Raw genomic sequence first — 21,504 nt, forward strand, 5'->3', positions numbered from 1 at the left:
TTCCGCGGATTGATTACCAAGGACATCTGATAAAGTGCCGCTCGAAGCGTGCGCCGTAGATAAATTCCCGCCGTCACGTACGAGGCCTTTGCGAAACCGGCTCGTCGAAACTTAGTAAAATTTTTAATCATTTTTCGTATTTGACATAAAGTCGACCAGCATAGTCTAGATTTTGCCGCGTACTTTAATTCCGTAAAAGAGTTTTGCATTTCTATAAAGCCAATTAAAAGATTACTTCTAACAAAGAATGTCGATAAAACAGACGGCTTTGGGATCCCCTTACGAGCTTGAGTTTCCGCCGCTCCTCGCCCCCAAAAAGAAAATCGAAGACTGAAGCGCTTAAAATGGGAACGGGGGAGGTAGAAACGAACCCGAGTATCCGGTTTTCGCCTGGAAATTTTCCCGCTGAAATCGATACCGTGTTATCGCGCGCGAGTGTCTTCCGCGACTGGGAGAGCTGTCGGCGACGCGGCCACGTCGAAAGCGAGACAAATGTGCGACGCGCCGCGCATTTAAGGCTTAATAACGAACCGCAGGATGCAGTTTATCGGCACACTTGCGTCAATAGATTCCAGTAGATTGGCCGGCCGTAAATCCCGCGGCGCGTCTCCGCTACGCCGCGCGCAATCTTACGCAATTACGCCCCGAGCGCGCGTAATCGCTCCACCGCGCGCCCCACGTCTGCGCGAGCCGATGGGAAATTTGAATAAAAGTATCTGGCTTTATGCGCGAGAGACGGGGATGAACGCGTGCTTTAATTTGCAGGAATTGAACGATCCGCCGTGGAAGACCGCTTATCAGCGTAATGCCGTTAAAGCGAGTTTCCACGTGTAATATTAAACAGCCTTCACATGGTTAGATTGCGATCGCTCGACGCGGCGCGACACGCCGGCCGGGCCCCTAAGATCGTCTAAAAACACGCGAGCGAAACGTCAAATAAAATATTACACGCGACGCTCGGGACCCCGAGTGCTCCGTAGCGACTCGCGCCATTCTGCCGTAATAAAAAGAGTGGCGAGTAAATCATCCGTGTGTTTTAAATTGATGCGGTTGGATACGATCGATTTAGAAGGAAAAAAAAGAAACGTATGTAAAGACTCAACGTTACACAATTTGCTATTCTTTTTCAGGATTGAAGAATTAAAAGGCCCGTTAAGGTCGATCCAATAAAATAAATTAACAAAGTTCACAAGGCTCTCGTGTGAGGAATACATATTCGAAGGAATAAGGACTAAAGAGCCGCGACAGGATGTTAGTGTTTAAAATGATTATTATTTTAAATTTATTACGATTTATTAAATTTATTACGATATATTAAATTTATATCACCAATTCGACCACCGAAGCATGCGGTAATATTCATCGCGATAAACAGTCTAACGATGTTTCATGGATGTCACATATCGTGACAGGAATCGAAATAGAACTGATTTAAATCACCTTAAATACATTGCAATCATGTATCCCCATCATAGACATAGTTAAGGCCTGTATCCACGAAGCTAGAACTTGGTCCAAGTTCTAGTTCCGAGAAATGCGTAGCCAACTTACAGCTTTTATGGAATAGCTGCAAGTCGATCAGCTACACGTTTCTCGAAACTCCGACCAAGTTCTAGTATCGCAGACACAGGCCTTAAGAATAGACCGAGCATGAGGCCTGAAATCTGAGGATTAAGTAGAAAGAGACTGACAATAGATACCGTTCTCTCTAGCGAGAAGAAAGTGGGAGGGTGTAAAAGAGAATGGGGAGACAATTGAGCGTGTGATAATTTGTACCATGTTTGTACATCATATTTGTTATACGTCACGCCACATCTACACCTCACTGCGCAGACACGAATAAAGAGAGAAAGCGACACGGTGTCTGTTATCTTTTCCGCGATGCCGAATGGTTTTCTCGAAGCGCGGTGTACTCCACTTCTCTTTTAGATTCATGGTAAATGAAGATTTGCAATTTAGAAATATACATTTGCATACACCAACTGTTGAGGTAAAATCTCTAATCTTAGTAATTAGAATTTAAGTAACAACGATTTTTGTTTCGAAACATTTTCTCGATTGAACAGAATTAATCGCAGTCCGCAGAACGCAACGCAAAACGTAGTAACAGTCACGGAACAAAGTAATGTACAATAAAATATTAAGTACGGAATTTTCCATTGCGTAGACAGGCCAACGAATTCTCAACGTTTTTTTTGTTGTTTTTCACTCGGCGCGGTGACGTACGATGTTTTTGCGGGCCAACGTTTACCTGAAGGTCAACGCGCTCTCACTCGCTCGCCGAACATCGGGCCGGCAGGCAGTGGCGAGAGTCGCTCCGTGCGTGTTATTACTTTTGTGTTATCGGTTCCCAAGACTCGATCGCGACAAATGTAAGGATAAAACGCTATTGATTTGCACACCTTTATCAGTAACAAGTAACGTACCTCGATCAATTAAGTTTCTACAACTTGTAATGAGAAACGAATTGCGTGTTGAGACGACGGCTCTTTATTAACGTATACGTAGATATTTCACGAGACTAACTCATCTAAAATATAAATGTAAACCGTGGTACTTTGTCGCGGTTACATCTCGTTTACGCACCGCGCTCGCTCACATTATTTATTTCGAGGATTAGATTAAATGACAAGGATTGTAAAATATCGTTTCGTTGCGGACTAATAACTACTTCTTTACCGCGGATTATGCTTCCGATGCTCGCGTTCCATTTTATATCGCCAATTCAAAAGCGATTTATCCATTATCCTATTCTTCCGAATCAAAAATGCAAGTTGTTAGTTTGAGTAATTTGTACGATAAGAAAGTCACGCGATATTTGTTAATAATATTTCGTGCGTTTCGCGGTATTTCACATCGCGTACGGGAGTGCCCGAAATTTCGCGCGATCGATGATTTTTGCGAGTGAGTGATGTGTGAGTGCAACAAGGAAATCTGAGAGGTCCAGGAGGCATCGGGCAACGGCGGAGAAATGGTGAGGTAGGTGTCTTAGATTTTTGTTATCTGCTACTTGTGCAATATAAAACATCTCTGTTCTGTGTTTTTATGTTAATTATTCAATTGATTCGAACGAGGCTTCGAATGAGTATTAGAGACAAAACCATGCGTGTAAGATTTTCTGATTTTTATATTTAAAAGAAAGACTTTCAGTATTCTATAGAATTATTTGAATAAATACCTACTTTAAAAAATATAAAATATAAAATATATTTAATACAATAATTTCGATTTTATATAATTAATCTATAATAATCACATGCATATTTGTGTTTTTACAGTTTAACATATATAGTTAACGATGTACAACTATGCTGTTGCGAATCGTATCAGTGAGTGATAAATTACTTTTTTATTTTAAATTGATGCTGCGCATACATTTACTTCTTTGCATGTATACAAACTCGTGAAAGTATACAGTACTCAACCACAAACTGCGCGCGCGAAGCGCGCGTTTTGTCGTTTCTAGTTAATTTAAATCCGATAAAAATTTCACGAAAATACGTATCGAAAACTGCGCTATTGACTGCGTCGTCGTTTCTTCGCGCGTCAGTAATCAGACATGTCGGATCGGGACAAGCTGATCGAGGGTGTATCGCTTCGAGGTACAGCGGGAAAATCCGATTAGATATTATCAATTTGCTGGTAACGTTTCGCCCCGGGATAATCAAATTAGCTGCGTTCGGCAAAAAAATCTGAGATGCGAGCGAGCAGATGTCGAGCTTGAATCACGTGATCTCCGAGCAAGCCGAGCACTAATCTCAATGCCGAACGATTTCAGAGCTCTCAGAGCTGGTTAAGAACGTTCATCGGCTGTAATTATTATTGTTTCAAGTTTTAGAAATCAGGATTCTTATGTCAACTAATTTTAGTTTGTAATTTAATTTTGTCTATGTTTTTCACTCTTTTATTTTAGAATTGTTAGCGTTTCTGATTGAATGAGATGAGGTTAGGTTAAGTTGGATATACGATGGAAGACAACTATACGATTTGTGTTATGTTAAATTTTGCTCGAGATGTATTTTTTGAAGATAGCGATGATGAAAAGGAAACTTTAAGTATTCCAAAAGTTCATCAATATGCAGAAGAAATTGTACCTCGTTTCTCCACTTAACCAACATACCTTTTCGCGCGCAAAACAAGTATCTCCTCTGTGAGCTCGGTCTTTGAATTCAGAGCGAATCGAGGAGCTCGATTTGCTCTGAAACTACTAATGCCGAACACAGATGAGATGACACAGAGCAAAAAGATGTGCATTTCCGAACGATTTGAGAGGTAAAAGAGCACTCTGACGGCTCGGATTTGCAATGCCGAACGCAGCTATTGTATCGCAATGAATAACTTATCGCCGCGACATTTAATGTCGTCTCTGATCAGCGATCTACTAAATAAATAATAATTGTGATCACGACGGACTGACCCATATTCCATAATGTTTCCTTATCTCCCCGCCTCGTTATGACAGTCCCGATAAGAAAAACTTCGCGAGACTGAAGATATTATTGCAGTGACCTGAACGTCGTGAACGTCAGACGTCGAATATAGACGCGCCTGTCTGCCGCTTTTAATCATCGTCGTCCACATTCGCGATTCGATTCACTTCTTCGTGAAACTTTCAACGTCCCAGACAATCCCGCTTCGCGAGGGAAAGTACGCTCGATTGAAATTAATTCGGCAAGATCGTTATATTATGTCTGTTTTCCTCTTCGGAGACACAAATCGACACAAGTTAGCACGCTAGCACAGTTTGCCACTGTGAAGTGGCAAGGATTTTACGAAAAGGTGTTGTCGAAAAAAGATTCTATCGAAATACTCGGAGCGGATGCGTTCTCTTCGGTCGAAAAACTCCGACTCTCCTCCCGAGCAGAGTCGAGAAGTGTCGGTCGAGTCCGAATTAAACTCTACATGGAAAGCGACGCGTGTCGATTTGTGTCAAAAACGTCGACTGTGTTCTCTAAAGGCCCGTGTCCACGATGCTAGAATCAAGTTCTAGTTTCGAGAAACTTGTAGCTATTCCATAAAAGCTGTGAGTCGATTGGCTACACGTTTCTCGGAACTGGAATCTGGACCAGGTTCTAGCACCGTGGACACTTAAAAGGAGAGCAGCCTATGTTAAGATTAGCTTTGAAGTTTGGTGAGGGATCGCGTTTGTCTCGCCTGATAGCAAGGGCCATTAGTTCGGCTCTATCAAACGCTACACGCCACAAGATTGATTGTACATAGGAATATTTAATGAAATATATATAAAAGATTTAATGAAGACTAATGACTCACGGCGATAATTCAACTTGGCGAGAACGTGACGCATCTCCCTCATCTACTTGTCCCTTTAACGAGGCGTCTTCCGCGAGGCGCCGCGTTTCATCTTGTATTCTGTCGCAAACCGCGTCGAAATCTAATTTCGAAGTAACGATTTCGACAACCCCGCGCGCGCGGACGGGGTATCATTTCCCGTCGCGGATCCTATCCGGTCCGACAAAGAATATACGCGCGACTCCCGCCGTGTATTTTCCGTCGCATTTTCCCTCCCCGTCGGCCAATCAACGGCTTTTCCACCCGGAAATTCGAATCGCGTCGCTGTGAGCTATCCAAAATATTGATTTAAAACGCATACACGCGGGTTCCGCCCGCCGTCTCGCCCCCCTCTCTCTCTCTCTCTCTCTTTCTCTTGCGGCGCTCCTCCGCGAAATTTCCATCGCGGAGCGGCAGGAGCGGGAGGGAAGGAAGGCAACGATTCGCGACGTTAAGACCAGCTCAAACGGAACGATAACGAGCTACGCGAGATCGGAGATACCGCTTCCGAGGTGCGCCCTGACACGGAACCGCAGTAGATTCTCCCCTCGCGTGGGTCAGACCGTCTAACGATATTTCAAAGTCGCCGCCGGTTGATGAATGATATTAGCTTGTCGCGTAATGAATTAAAGCCACTCGTGAGCGGCCGGGTGAGCCGCGGCGAGAGCTAAAAACGCGAAGATTGCGCAGGGTGGGAAATGTGAATCCTATCGGTACTTCTTGCGCGGGTCCTCCGTCACTCTACGTACGAGCGGGCGCGCCCGGCGATCGCGGGTACAAGATGGTAAGCGCGCCGTAATAAAAAGCTACGACGCATCCCTATCTCGTTACAAATAAAGTCTGTTGGACACTTTCCATCTTCTCGCGGCAGAGGGGGGAGGTGGGAGAGGGGAGGCACACGGGCGTTCCAATTCACGTCGGTCGGTCTCGGGCGCTGCTCGCGAGAGCGAGGGGGCGAGACCGAAGTCTGAGGCGATTGAATATTAAGCGGGCGCAGTCTCTAGGCTGCTCCTCGGCGAAGTTAACCCAGGGGACTTCCTGCGAACTAGAAAACGAGGCTGCGGGAAGGGGCGACGGGGGGGGGGGGGCTGTCGGTTAGCGGAGGATAAGCCGGTGCAGCTCGGTGGAAGAGGCGACGGAAACGCTCGAGAGAAGTTGGAGATCGCGGCCGGGGCGATTGCAGCGGAGGCGGGGGGAGGGGGGGGGGGGGTAGAGGGCGAGATGGTTGGATGGGACGCCGACGGCGATTTCAATAATTAATGTCACGGGAATTGCACCGCGGTGGTGGTGACGGTGGTGGCGGAGTTACTGCCGCAAGCCTGAAATTCCCCGTGTCGCGGTAGCCGTCGCGAAGCGACGCGACGCGACGCGACGCGGCGCGCCTCTCTCGTCCGTTGGATAATTATTACGATTATCTCCGACAGACGAGTCTATAAAGAGCGAACCCGGCCGGCACCGTCCTCGGAGCGTGATAAAGCGGCTAGCGTGTAACCCTTTGCCGTTTGAATTAATCGACGAATAAGTCAATAAGCGGTCCTTATTTTAATGTTGGACAGAGAGAGAGAGAGAGAGAGAGAGAGAGAGAGAGATTTTTACTATTCGAGGGAAATTGTATGGAAATATAGCTCGCTCGGAGTTGCGTCGAGCGCCTTTGAAAAATTATACGGGGAATTATCGCAAACCTACCACGACGCGTCATTTCAAATTAATCGCAACGCTGCATACTCTCTAAGGCCCGTATTTACGTGGGTGGGTCGAAAAGTTTTGAGCCTCACCGTGAAAATGGCATTACTTGTCGTCGCCACTTCAGTACTGCGACTGTACGTGCTTTGAAGGAAACCTTTGAAAATTTCAGCCATTTTGGACCCGCAGTCGTTGCACGACAGTCGTTTGTGTCAGTGGATGTTAGTATTTTCGTAAACGTGGAAAAAATCGAATATCGGGCCAAAATTCACGAATTGCAGCTCGAACCGGCTTTTTTCCGTTTCCTAAACTCAAAGTTTGACTTGGAGGGCAGAAATTTTCATCGAACGAGTAGGTCGTAGCATCCGTAGATGCCTATTTTGCAGAGCAAGACGCAAACTATTATTTGAACGGGTTGAAGCGGTTGGAGCATCACTGGATTAAGTGTAACGACTTAAAAGGCAACTATGTCGAAAAATAAAAGTGAGTTTGACCAAAAAAAATTGTTTCTATAATAGGCTCAAAACTTTTCAACCCACCCTCGTATAGTCGTGATTCTGCTGGAAAAACTCGGCTGAAACCAGTCGTGAGACACGATACTGTTTAATGGATGAATCTTGAGGCTCAATTTGATATTTGTTTGTAATCCCGATTCAATAGAGATTCCCAAAGAAAGTTTTTTAGAAAATAGTTTCCGGACCATTTGAGATTTGAGTCGAGAAATATCGCGTATCGCCGGCTTTGATCGACGTCTTGACCCCCTAGACGAGTTTCAGGTGAATAATCGGTCCCCTTTTCAGCTGAATACTATTTCAGTTGACCTTTCATCAAAATGTAACTATTGAACCGTCTGTATCTCAAGACGTGAAGCTCCAATCTGAGTATCTCACCTGATACACTCTTGAGACGGGAATTGAGAAACCGACCTATAAATACTCACTGATTCACAGTTATAAGTATACCACTGCGATTTTCAGTAGTATACTTAGAACTACGGATTGGTGACTATTCGCTGGTTTCAGTAATAATCCACCGATTGACTTTTAGAGAGTAAACGTGAAGCAATAAGCGGACTACAAATATCGAAACAAATGTCATTTTCATGCTATCACCCGGCACCCAGTTAAGTAATAACCACGCTTTGGATGATCTACGAATCCGCGGTGGAATTCAGGATAGAATTATTTGTGAATCGTGACACATGCTCTATAACAGTCAATCAGTAGATCATCACCGGACACAGTGAATAGTCACTGAAAATCGCAGCGGCACACTTATAACTGCGGATCAGTGATTATTTACTGTTTCCGGTGATAATCCGCTGATCAACCTTTGGACAGTGTAGATATTCTCTTGTACGTTTCTCATCCCCCGAATGTTTTTCGCATATCACGGTGGGCACGTAATATTATAAATGGGATCGCAATTTAATAGATCGTCCAGAGCGGGACTTCGCTTTATCCACGCTCGAGTGATAATTTCGTATCGCAACTGAATAATATCCTCGTAACCATCCATTCCGGCGGGAAGCGGCGATAAATTCGAGACGTACAGCCAGCGAGAGAGAAAGAGGACGGAAATAGCCAGAAATTTTATACATACGTCCCCCTATATCCGCGTGTGTATCTATCCAAAACATTTTCACCATCCGTTAACCGATCCCTGACCACGAAAGCGCTCCTCCCCCGGGCGGGGAGGGAGGGAATAACTACCGCTCGAAAATAGACGGACGCCGTCCTCTCTCTTTCTCTCTCTCTCTCTCTCTCTCCCTACGATGACGGCGCCCGATGAAATTCAGAAGAGCCGGATTCCGCGCGTACGGTTCGGTTTCGCCGGTTACCGCCGCGTCGTCCCGCGTCGATTCGCGAGGTTGTGCGAGAGCGAGAGCGGAGAGCGCGGCGCGATAGACGGTGGCGGTTCAACCGGGAGATGCCAGCGCAAGCTGGTTGGTCTCCATGGAAACCAACCAACCTCCTCATCTCGTCGCCCTTGCTCATCCTACTCGACGTATCGCGGACGGCGGAAGCGGGGGGGATGAGAGACAGGACGGGTCGGGAGGGCGGAGGGTGGCGGAGGCGCGGTAGACCAGGAAGTGAGAAAGACAGAGGCGCGAGGAGGAAGGTGGGATCGCGAAAGGGCGAAGGAGAGTCTCGCGGGTGACAAGGGGGATGCGCGAAGAGACAGCGGGAGCCGCGAAAAAGCGGAGGGATGAAAGTACGCGACACGGAAAAAAGAAAGAATAATATTGGCAGGGAGGTAAAAGAGGCGATGGAAACGTCACGAAGGAGCTTCTTGGTCCGGGAGGATCGAGAAAGCGGTCCCCGCTAAGAGTCCCTCACGTGCGTATGTTTCCGGGAACCGGAAACCGGGGCCCCTCACTGGGTCGCACGCGATGCCGAACCGACATCGATCGCCGTTCGTTCCTCAATCAACGTAGTTGATTCATTGTAATCCCGTTTTGCGCGTATCCGTCCGAGAAAGCAGCGATCGTTCGCAGACGTTCGTCGGAGCGCCGTGTTATTTAAAGAGAGGAAGAGAGAGAGAGAGAGAGAAAACCATATTTGTCATCGCTGATACTGACGGAAATTCACTGAACTGGAACGGATACGGTCCTGAAACGTCACGGATATGCGTAAATGGATCTTAACTGGACACTTTTACGACTCACGCACGTTTGCCGATATCGCTTCCGATATGCGTTTCCATCTCCAATCAAACTTGATAAAAAATCCACGAACTGAAACTTTTTTGATACTCCTATCGCAAGAGTCTAGAGACTCGAAAAAGACACCATAACGGAAAATTGGTTAGGCTTTCATTCCAAAATCACGAATTTTTGGAAAATAGAAACTCCCCACGCGTCTAGCTAATTTTACTTATAGCGTTTTCGACTGGACTATGAATAATCAATGAAAAATAAATTAAAAATAAATAAATGGAGCGCTAAAACCCATGTCAGTTCCAGTCAGTCGAAAACGCTATAGGTATCCTGAATTTTATTTTATACCGCAACGTATAACAGACAACGCGTGCTCCTTTTCGCGAGACGCAAAAATTAAAATCCTAGGGAAAGATACACTCGATTTAGGGTGTAGAAATCAGGTCCCATAAATATTTTAGATTCTCAACGGGGGGGAGGCTCGACTAGCCCACATTAATGCTCGGCGCGAGATACAACGGGGAGCATTCCCCATAGGAAAGAAAATTTCACGCGCGCGACGATCGCCGAGCTGTTTGATCGCTGGGGTGAATAAAGAATGAACGATTCGGCATAGCCGTTCATCCCTCGTTCCCCCGGCGGCATCTCCGGCCCGCGAGGTTCATCAAAGGTCATCGGTCACGCGATCGCGCCTTCGCTCATTAACACCGACGGTCCACCCTCGGTGGAAGAGGTGGATATGGGTTTAGCTCGCGTGGGCACGCGTGCGCAGGTAGTCGTGGATCGTGCGTCGCGAGCGTGGGCGTGGGTATCGCACGCGTGTCGGGATTCCGGTGTTCAACGCGTTTCCCTCCTCTCTTAATCAGCTCGACGCGACCTCGACTCCTTCGCCGCTCGCGCGTTAATCAGGAAAGCGATACGCTTCGCGGAATTAAGACCTCCGCCGCCCAACGGCTCCTTATTTATTAAGGGAACATCGGGATTTTTCCACCAAGCGCGCTTGAATATGACTGCAGCCCTTGGGTGGGGATTTTCCACCGGGAGTTCCCGCGGTGAACTACTTTCGAGATCCGACGGACGGGCTAGTCGGTGGTAAAGCGACTGCAGGTGGAAGTAAACTCCGCGCGAATTCTAAATTTAGATTACGCTCGATAGTTAGACGAAGCGATCGAAAGGATTCCGGTCAGGCTGGAAATGAAATTGAAATCGCGATTCTAAATTACAATAGACAAAATGACGGTAGGGACGCCGGCGAAAATCATTACCGGGATCGACCGAAGGGCCGGCTCGATCGAAAATCAAGGTCCACTCCGCGTGCGTGCGAAGTCGCAGGCGGTTTTCGAACGTAACGTTGCGCAATTTGCGTCGCGTTAATAGCGTTCGTCGAGCTCGCTCCGCGGATCACGGTATTACAACGGTTTGGTATTACATGCCGACGATGTTACACGCGCGCGCCTGCGTGGCTCAATAATGTCGCGCAGTCCTCATTAATTTGCTCAATGGAGCGTCGAGGTACAGACCCGATCGAAACTCACCGACGGGTTCAAACGCGAGGACTCAACCGAGATACGAACGGAAATTCCTAGACGTAAAATCGACGGGGCTCCGCGTCTCTCCGCGAGAGAGACTTGTACAGAGCCCGGCCATTCTCTACCTCGAAATCCCCGTTTCTCGTTATCCTGCCGTTGATATTCGGTGACATAACGAGCAGGATGAAATGATATAAGTCTACTTCCGATTTTTCTCTTCCCTCGCCACCGCGAATCGAGCTTTCAGAGAATGCGATATCTCTCGATTGCGAGAGTCTCTCCTCTCGACCGAGGAGAAATTCGCGCGAATAGATTCCTCGGCGCAAGATCCTGCTGCAGTTCGCGGAAGATATACCGGACCTCGTTAACGGGAAACTGTCGACCTCGTGATTCCAGAGAGAAATAAATTGATAAGTCGTAACCGCGTCGCGCCGCCCGCCGTCCCCGGTATATACGATGCCGTTCCGCGGAAATTCCGATGAAGAAAGAAGGAACGTGGGCGGTTCGTTCGGATATTCCTGTCCCTTTCCAGAAGACCCGCCATCCCCCTGCAATTTCCAGCTCTCACCGACTAAATTACTTACGGTTACCGAGAAACGTCACTCATTTAATGCAATTGCGTAGGAAACACTCGTGGACCGCAACTGTGTATGCGAAATACGAGATAATTGTAACGTCGTTATTTGCGAAAAATATTCCCGGCGTTTTTTCAAACAGCCCGCTATTTCGTATTATTCAAGAGCGAAAATTTTTATCAATCAATTTCGCAAATTTCCCGCAACCGTTAATCCCTCTGTTGCGGCAATTATCGTTGCGCACGATCGCTAATACATTTTTACAAAAATCGAAACGAATTTTACTATTATTGCCGTCATTTCTATTGCCGCAAATTTTATATTAAAGTATTACGCCGGCTGTCTCGATATGTTTTCAACTTGCAAAATACAGTGATGAAAATTGAAAAGAAAAAGATATTCAGCAACAACCCGCCCCATTTTTAAGAATCGACTCGCTGCTCCTTTGAACAACGTCAATGAGTTACACGATTTTCGCACAATGCAATCGTGTAAAGGGTGCGAAATAGGCTTATCGCGAGAGGGAGGGACTAGTTCAAATTTACCCAACGAGAAGCAAATTCGTCCCGACTCCCGATCGTTGACGAGGGGCGGTTGTAACCCCGATAATAGTCGTTGTAAAGTGGCCACTGGCATTCGAGTATCGGGCAGGGAACGTCGGAAGGGGGAGAAATGGTTAATTCACGAAACACTAACCCTTTTCACCGTTCGTTTCGAAGTACCGGAATATCGACGGATCCGCGAATCTTTTTCAAGATTTCGATTCCTGCGAAAATTATCCGCTTGACCATCCACTCCGCGCGCTAATTTCATCGAGCAAGCCTATTTTATTCTTTTGCTGCAATGACTCTCGAATGAGGAAAGGGGGGGGCTGTAATTAATTCCCGCATAAACAGGTGGCTTGTTTAACGAAACATTATGTTAGTAAATCGTGACGTTAACATTAATATTAATGCCGGCACTAACACATCGTGTTAATTTACCTTTAACAGCAGCGTATCTCTCTCGGGCCTCCGCAACGTCGAATTTAACGTGCATAAAAGTATTGCGCTCCGGAAAAGCTTCCGGTGCGCCGCGGCGCTCGCGGAGGAGATGTCAAATATTTAAATGCTTCCAATGCGAATATTACACTTTCAAGCCGTCGCGGTTGCCCTTTTATCGCGCACAACGGACGCAGGGGTATTTCCGTGGAAATCCGGTTACGTCACAATCGTTTACGCGAACAATTATTTCTAATGCGTCGCGATCAACTCTAACATTTTGGTAACCACGTACACCAGATCCCAGTCCTCGCTCCGGTAAGTTATTAAAAATCAAAGTTCCTCCGCCTAGCTGCTCGTGCGCGGCGCGGTGAGAATTTTCTCTTAAAATTTTTCCTGAAAATCATGCAAGCGTGGGACAACGTGGTATTTTGAACTTTATGAGTTTTTTTTATTTTACTCTCTATCGGTAAAATGTGTGCTAAGTGTAATTCCTAGTAAAATGCACGGTAAAATTTCCAAAAACTCTCATAACATTCTACAAAATGTCATGTTGTCCGTGTAAATTTTACGAAAAAATTCTTTCCGTGTATAGTAAAATTATTCTCAAGCCTTTGGGGCTCAAATTAGACATCAAAGCAACGGGTTTACAGTAAGGCTGGTATCACATTTGTCGTACGACAAATTTTCCAAGCGTGTTGACTGGTAGCGGGATAGAAAAGTTCTCGAGTATCTAGAAATTTTCTATCCTGTAGCCAATCAACATTACACTTAAAAAATTCGTCGTACGACAAATGTGATAGTATCCTAAGGGCGGTTCTACTATTAGACGCGGCAAAAATCGCGAGCCGGCGAGAAATCGGCCGATGGCAGTCGATTTCTGGGCGGCTTGCGACTCGCTGCGTCCATTGCAGATCCTAATATAAACGTTACAAGAAACCGATAACGAGATTAAAAGAGGGACCGAGCTTCGTGCGCCGCGACCTGCGATGAATAATGAGTCGCGCGAGGATCGCACGAGCGAATAAATAACGCGTATTTCGCGCGCTTAAGCGGTTAAATGAACGAATGCCAGAGGTCGGACGGCTGATTCATGAAATCGCGCCCGCGAAATCGACGATCGGTGGGGCTTTCGCGCGGAATCCACAGGTTTTTACGTTCCGCTGCAGCGAATATTCCTCCCGATCCTCTTCCTCTTTTTTTTTTATGAAAACATGTTGTTAAGCGGATATGTATATAAAACTCTCGCATCGATCCGTGAATTCCATATCGATACTGCACGCGCGAATTACAGACGCGCCGATTAATATCCATTCGACTGCGCGCGTGACTTTAAAATATCGTTCCGGGCGATATACGCAGCGTTGCGTTTTAATCGTCGGCGAATGTAGCGGACAGTTTCCAGAAATTATGTCCGCCGGTGATCCTATATTCTGCATTCTGACACAACGTGTGTTTTATCGCGAAAAATTGCGGTAAACGCCGGTACACCGACTCGAAAGTTGACAGCGGCGCGTTCAGCGCTGACGTTAATAAAACTTCAACTTCGTGAAAATGCAGCGGCGTGCGTGACGAGGATTCCGCCGCGCGTCCAATTCGACCCCCCTTATTTAAAAAAAATACGATATAACAATCATTTAATGAAATATCCCCGTGCAAGTGATTTCGTATGAAAATAAGCGCGCGTAAACGAGATTCCTCATGCCAATTACGCCGATGCAAATGATTCGTTACACGCTTTCGCGTAATGCGGAGAGGACATTTTTTTCCCCCTCGGTGTATAACCCCGCGAAGGAATTGCAATCGGAAGGGGAAAACTTGCCGACGACGTACGTGCACGCACGTAATGCTCGTACACGATAACGTATCCAGAAGGTTTGTACGAAGGTACAAGGGTACAGTATTTCACAAAAAATGGTTCAATAGAAAAATGAATGCTTCAAAGGGTTAATAATCTGGATATTTAGTTCAATGCTCAAAATTGAAATCCATAGCAAATACAATTGGGCGAATTATTTATGTTTGTGGCAGCCCGTGACGTTAACGTTTAATTGAAGCAGCTTCATTTTGCTTAATTCAACAACATTTTTTTCCGTGAAGAGACTAAGAAATCTTTCGAGTACTCACGTGGCTTCGCAGGCTCTGGCGGGGCGACTTCCGTCAACTGCAAAAGAAAAATAGGATACGTAAGAATTTACTCGGGACAGTCGGCTTTCAGCGATCGTATCGTATTCCGCGGGAAAGGGCCGATCGCACGTGGACCACGTCCCTTCTTGCAGAATCTCTCGCTTGCCGCCCTTGGGAACCGGCGGCGTCAAACGAGACGTCGCGCCGCGTACCTACCCGAGAATTATATTCGCTTCTGGAAAACGGCACACGGCAAATAACTCGGGCATAGTTTACACATAGTTTGTCAAATAACGTCGGTAAGGATTTAACGTTGCAAAAGGGAGCGAAGGAGGAAAGTTGGCGAAAACAACAGCGGGAAATTAAACGGATCTGGGAAAATTTGTAAAGGGAACCGCGGCGGTGTACTTTGTCCCCTCGCTTCTCGTTTCCGCATCGAGTAATTTACAACGCGTCCCTGCGTCTCCCTTGATACCCAGCATACCCTTCTCCCTGGGCATAATAGAAATTTATCGCGCGGTTTGGCCGGCCCTTTACGTGCATTCTTGCAATCGCGAGTGAAATTAACATCTCGGCCTCGGCGGCACTTCCGGCGAGACTTGACGCGAGATAATCAACTTGCAACCAAGTGTCTACCGCAAAGAAATGCCGTAAAAAAAAAATCAGATCAGCGACTATGCTGTTGTAAGACGAATTGCCAGTGCAATTGTTAATAGTCTAAATCGCACGAAATATTTCGTCGATTCAAATAACAACCAATTACCTCTATTACGACCTGCGTCCACAACGCTAGAACGTAGTCCTAGTTCTAGTCCCGAGAAATGTGTAGCCAATCAACTTGCAGCTACTTCATAAAAGCTGCAAGTCGATTGGCTACACATTTCTCGAAACTCGGACCGAGCATCGTGGACAGAGACCTTTGCTACACCGCGCGCGGCGTGGCACCATAAAGATAGAGCATAAATTCCCCACGCTTCTCGCACGCAACGCGAGCCATCGGAAAGCGCACGCACCTGCTTAAGTTACCTGCTAAATGGTAATTATACCGTCTACAAAGACCCGGTATTATACCGCGTAACGATTCCGCGGGAGCGCCAAGTCGACCACCGGGCCGGGGATCCACCGGGCGCCACGCAATTTCGCGAACGCGCCGCGCGCTATTTCATCCCCGGTAAGTCCGCGAGTAATTCTCGCGACGTTTGAGCGGAGAAAACGCCGGCAGCGATTTTGCATTCGGCCGTTATTACAATTTACCCGCGCACGCAAAAAGGATCCCCGGGCGGGGAAGGTACGTACGTGTATATACATATATATGTATATACGGCGAATTAATCCACTTTTACGAGGCCGATTTCGCCCGGTCTCGCCGTCGTCGTTCCGCGTCTCCGTTCCCTCCGCTCTTTTATCGCGCACACTTTTTCCCCCGGCTCTTCGCCGAACCTTCCGCAGTCTCGTAGGCGGGGGACGGGGGGGGGAGAGGAGGGGAAACGAATTTATAATACGCAATGCAGTCTCCTGCAGCGTGTGTCGGGCTGCAAATATCATGCAAAGCCCTACCAGACGTTATAAATCGGCAGCGGCGCATGACAAACGCCGGTGAAAGTTGAAAAACTCTCAGAGATCCGCGATCGATTGATTAACAACGCGCGTAAATTGAAAGCTCGCTCGCAGTCCAGGCCGGCCGAAGTCGCTTAAATTTTTGTGAAACTCGGTATTTAGAAAATTCATTTCTTAATTTTTAATACACAAGCTTTCTTTCTTGCTCCGCAAACTATTTTACGGCTCTTTAATTTTGTTATCGTGATTTTCGTCCTTCTCGTAAATATGCTGTGAAAACGAACTATAAAATCGAAGAAAGTTTCAGCTAATCTCATAATCTAACTTCGTAATGACTAAACTAAATATTTTTCGCCTTTGGCAACAAGATAAAAAACTTTTTATTATGCGAGAGACTTCTGACGCGTACTCTTTCTCGCTCATTAAAAATAAATTCACCCCACTCTCTTTCTCTCTCTCTCGCAAATCTTCGAGATGATTGCGCGCCGAGTGTAGATTTCCATATCGGGAATGTAAAAAAGCCACTTTATTTATCAATGCTATCGCGAGAAGATTTTTCTCGCGAGCGGCAAGAAACGGGGCTGAAAAGAGTGGACGGACGGATTAGTCTCGTCCGCAGTTTTATTTACAAAGTAACACCGTTTTTCGCGGAGCGCGGTCAAGCGACGGGGTTTTTCCGTCGGATGAGTGTCACCGCAAAAGAGACGCCGTACCCCGAATTAAACCGGGCGGCTCTTACGAGGCCCTCTCTCTCTCGCTCTCTTTTACCGAGCGGTCGGTCGACCCTGCCGGCTCCAACCCCGCTCCACCCCTCGTCGCGTTATGGCCGCGCTGCAGCTTTTGAGAGCGGCGAACGCTTGATACGTTGCCAAGTAGCACGGGACCTAGCTTGAATTAATGCGATCCGAGACATTTCCCACCCGGCCGACACATTATTGCTCCAGAATTACTCGCCCGCAGGTATCAAATGTTCCCCGCCCGTCAAAACGCTGTTTCAACAACCGGCAACCGAGTGCGAATTCCGATCAATTAAACGCTCAATTAGACGATCACCTAAACATCTCGGCGCAGCCGCGTCAACGCCAATGATTTCAATCGGCGGAAAACCGCGAGCGTCGCCATTAGAAATTATACGCCAATCGCGAAGTGACAAGCGTATCGACGAGCGGTTAAACGTTTAATACCCGACGTCTTTTTTGGCAATAGTCGCAAAGCTAATGCGTGTATTCGGCCACGCGCATCGCGGATCTCCGCGTTATCGTTGCGATTTAACGCGAGATTAGCGCCCGAGCCGCCGTGACTCGTAAAATGCTAATTCACGCAAATAAGACATTACGCGACTGCCTCTCGCGCCTCGTCGCATCCACGACAAGGTCCGCTGTCCTTGCGTGTACGCGCGTACACGTGCACGCGCGGGATACGCGCACACCGACGCGTGCACCGAGCGACGCTTGACATCACGCCAAGTGGCACGAACGATCCGAAACGTTGCCGCGATCGATATCGCGCTTGTGAGTTATCGCGCTCGCGAGAGAGACAGGCGCGAAGTCAATCTCGCCGTTTTGCACCCGTCCCTCTCGCTTTTCCCAAAAATATGCGCCGCTCGAGAGCAACGAAGTTCACGTTCACGCTATTTTCATTTAAACGCGTTACGGTGATACACACGCCACGTGGCTCCCCGTGTGTTTTCTCTGAATTCTGATATCGTTTCGCGCTCGATGAACTCTAACCCTTTCCCCGTCGCGTAAAACAAAAGCGCGAACCGTTTTACTTCGATACTGAATAAAAGAAGGGAAAAACTTATTCCTGTCTTTCAGAGGCATCTCTCGTATCTCTTCATTCTCGTGCCTGCCGTTTTATCGCGCTGCTCTGAATAAAAAATCGCGAGGAAGGTAATAATCGGCGTGGGGGACAAAATGTCGCAGCAAACCGGAAGTATCCTCCCTGTGAAACGGGAGAATTAAGGCAGCCCTCTGTAGCGAATGTCAAAGCGCTTTTTCAAACGGAGTAGTGATTACTCTCGATTCGCCCGTTTGCCATTTTGATCGGCGAGATGTAAGAGCCTAGTTACGGTGAGTGGGTGCATCGATCGATTCTTACCTTCGCCAGATGGGGGTTGAAGGTGAACTTGGACTCGTGCTCCTTCCGCGGTGTCTGTGCGATCGCCGTCAGCGGTGTGAGTGGCACAGCTACATCCTGCGAGGGCAGAAAGAAAGAACTGGTCAGAGAAGAACGATCAAAGCGTTCCGCGAGATTCTAAATTTTCGTCTTGCGAGCTGACGAATTGATCCTAGAACGCGCGCGCGACGAAGACCTTGCGTCTATTTTTTTCCCCCCGACACCTTTGAGAATCGCTTCTCCACTTTCCTACGTCAATTTTAAGCGAACCTTAAGCGCTTTCGTCTCTTGGCAATACTCGACCTACGTTTCGTCGAAATCGTTCATCTCGCTATTTCAGCTTTCGCACCAACAATGTTGTCCCTAGAATACGCTGGCCTCATTTTGTACAAATTTATTGTAGAATTCTTGTATCAAGCAAATATTGTCGTCAGGTGTACCAAAAATTACTAAATTAAAAAAAGTTTTTCGTTTTTGATATAAAGTCGACCAGCATAGTCTAGATTTTGCTGCGTACCTTAATTCCACAAAAGAATTTTGCATTTCTATAAAGCCACTTAAAAGATTACTTCTAACAAAGAACTCCGATAAAACAGACGGCTTTAGGATCCCCTTAGCTACTCGGAGATGATAATATACGACGAGATTACATTGCGATGTACGACGGTAATCGGTGTGCAAATATTGAGAAAAGATATCGACGCTAATTAACGCATGATTCACGTGGGAAGGGATGACGAATCCGTCTTTCTTCGCGCCTCCCGAGGCGCGAGAGAAAGAAGCGGCCGCGCGATTCGATAACAACACGTTTGCGTAATAGCGTGCGGTGCAACTGGGACGCGATTACGTCAATGTCCAACAGAGCCCGGCCGGGCGAATTCCACGCGAGTGCGAGCATCCGAACGCGAACGCTCCTATTGACGCATTCGCACACGCCCTGAAGCAGATGGCGACTTTTAGAAATTTAAAGCTAACTCGCAAGTGACGGCAAATCTCCATACTCCTCCATTTAATTTCGATTAGACTCTTAGCTTACCCTTGGCTTTGCCAGAGAGCTCGACATTGAAACAGACGAGCATAAAATGCATAATGTTTCAAACTAAAAAAAACGAATTTTAAAGCAGAACAGAAAAAAACTTAAATATCGATAAAGTTCTTCTTCAACGTCTCATCCTCCGATCACAAAAACAAATTGAAGAAAGAATCGAGACCGAAATTATTCCTTTCTACGTATATAGCTCTAGAAACTCGGAACGTAAAATAGGAATATAGCATTAGAAAAACGTTTGAGCATTTTCAGACAATTTAACGCAACACATTCGCGCGCGCTCAGCATACGCGCGATGTGCAGTAGCGAGGCCGAAGCGACACGAAGTCGCGAACTGTCGAACAATTGCGCCACGTTCCCGAAGCATCGAACGAAACGCATTTCCACGGGCGGGCGTCGTCGTGGCGCGCAGGCCGATTCATTGACCCGCCGAGGAGACACCCGTCGACGGGAAACAAAGAGCCGACGAGACAAAAGCCCTCGCGGCGAAGTGCTTACGTTCTTACGTGCGATCGGCGGGCGCACTCGACGCGCGACGCGCTCGCCGGAAAATAAAGTACTAAAAGCACCGGCGGGAAAAAAAATAAAAGGAATCGCGACGGACGAATCTGGACGAATGCGTAATGTACGCGGCTGGCGATACGCTTCCGGATCAATATTCGGCTTACCTCGTGCCGGCGACACGCGAAGCGCCATTGATTCCCGCGAAATCTCGGGACGAGTTCCACGACGGCGGGTCGCTGGTCGCAACTTTTAAAACTTCAGTGTACACCCGACAACTTGAAATTACGAAAGGTCGAAATTTAATCCGCGAGAAACTCTTCATTTCCCACGGTTCGCAGTTTCGAAGCTGTTAACGCCGCAGTTTGCACCCTCGCAAATTAATGAATCCCGAGCAAAAGAAATTGGGAAGACGTTAGATACCACAGTATTCAGTGCGGCCCGAGAAGTCGAGTCAAAAACTGATAGAAACGTTCTGTATTGCAGACGTAATTCAATGAAAAGATTGTCGATATGTACAATGTACAATTTATCAATTGCGCGACAAATTGTTTAAACGTACTGGCTACAAAATGGAATGTTTCTAGATCAGGCTTAAAGATCGCGTAAAACAAACGGCCAATTCGAACCGCACGGGGATCCGGATTGAAAAAATCACGCGTCAGCAAGTGACCGGTACATCACTCATCTCGTTCGAGGATCACTCGATCCGACACGCGTCGCTCCGAAGTTTCGAAAGTAATAGGCGAGGTAACATTTACACCGCTTCGAACACTCGCGACACATTTGTCTCCCCACTTCCGTATAGGTCCATGTCCACGATGGCTAGAACTTGGTCCAAATTTCGAGAAATGTGTAGCCAATCAACCGGCAGCTTTTATGGAATAGCTGCAAGTCGATTGGCAAGGCATTTCGAGTCACGGCGGCTCGTGCACTAATCTCGTGTTAAGTCACAACGATCACGTGGAGAGATCCGGGATAATCGTACGCCAGCCTTTATAGAATAGCTGCAAGTTGATTGGCTACACATTTCTCGAAACCAGAACTTGGAGCAAGTTCTAGCATCGTAGACGCAGAGGCCTTGACGCTCGCGAATATAGTTCTCGCATAGTATAACTAGTATCCCCACTCTTTGTCGGTCCTTTGATCTTTTCGGCTTCGATCACGTGGTACTCCGCCATGGTTTTGGTATAAAATCCTGTCACACTGTCGCACTGATTTCACACTACCACATATACAACATCCGTCTCATTGGCTCCACCAAAATGATGGCGGATGCGCAGAAAGGATCGAGGCAAAACGAAAGCAAATGACAAAGTAGGCATCATAGACATAATATATCTAGACCGAGCGTTTGCCTTCATTTGAGCAGTGGGGGCAGAGGTTCACGTAGAAAAAGGACAAACTCTGTTTTGTGCTATTTCGTTCTCTCTTGTTC

At 47.0% G+C, this 21,504-nt stretch overlaps 1 protein-coding gene across 3 annotated transcripts in view; it reads right to left on the reverse strand.

Annotated features, from left to right (window-relative positions):
- Positions 1-21,504, reverse strand: part of LOC105568726 (AF4/FMR2 family member 4) — a 254,235-nt gene that overhangs the window by 58,723 nt on the left and 174,008 nt on the right. For all 3 annotated transcript variants that reach the window (XM_012024593.1, XM_012024595.1, XM_012024594.1), the window contains exons 5-6: positions 18,500-18,595; positions 14,843-14,879 (exon numbers count right to left, since the gene is read on the reverse strand). In XM_012024593.1, the coding sequence (XP_011879983.1) occupies positions 14,843-14,879; positions 18,500-18,595 (133 nt within the window). The remainder of the gene's footprint in view (positions 1-14,842; positions 14,880-18,499; positions 18,596-21,504) is intronic.

Source organism: Vollenhovia emeryi, unplaced genomic scaffold, assembly GCF_000949405.1.
Source record: "Vollenhovia emeryi isolate VEMERY1.0 unplaced genomic scaffold, V.emery_V1.0 DF939127.1, whole genome shotgun sequence".
NCBI classification, from domain to species: domain Eukaryota; kingdom Metazoa; phylum Arthropoda; class Insecta; order Hymenoptera; family Formicidae; genus Vollenhovia; species Vollenhovia emeryi.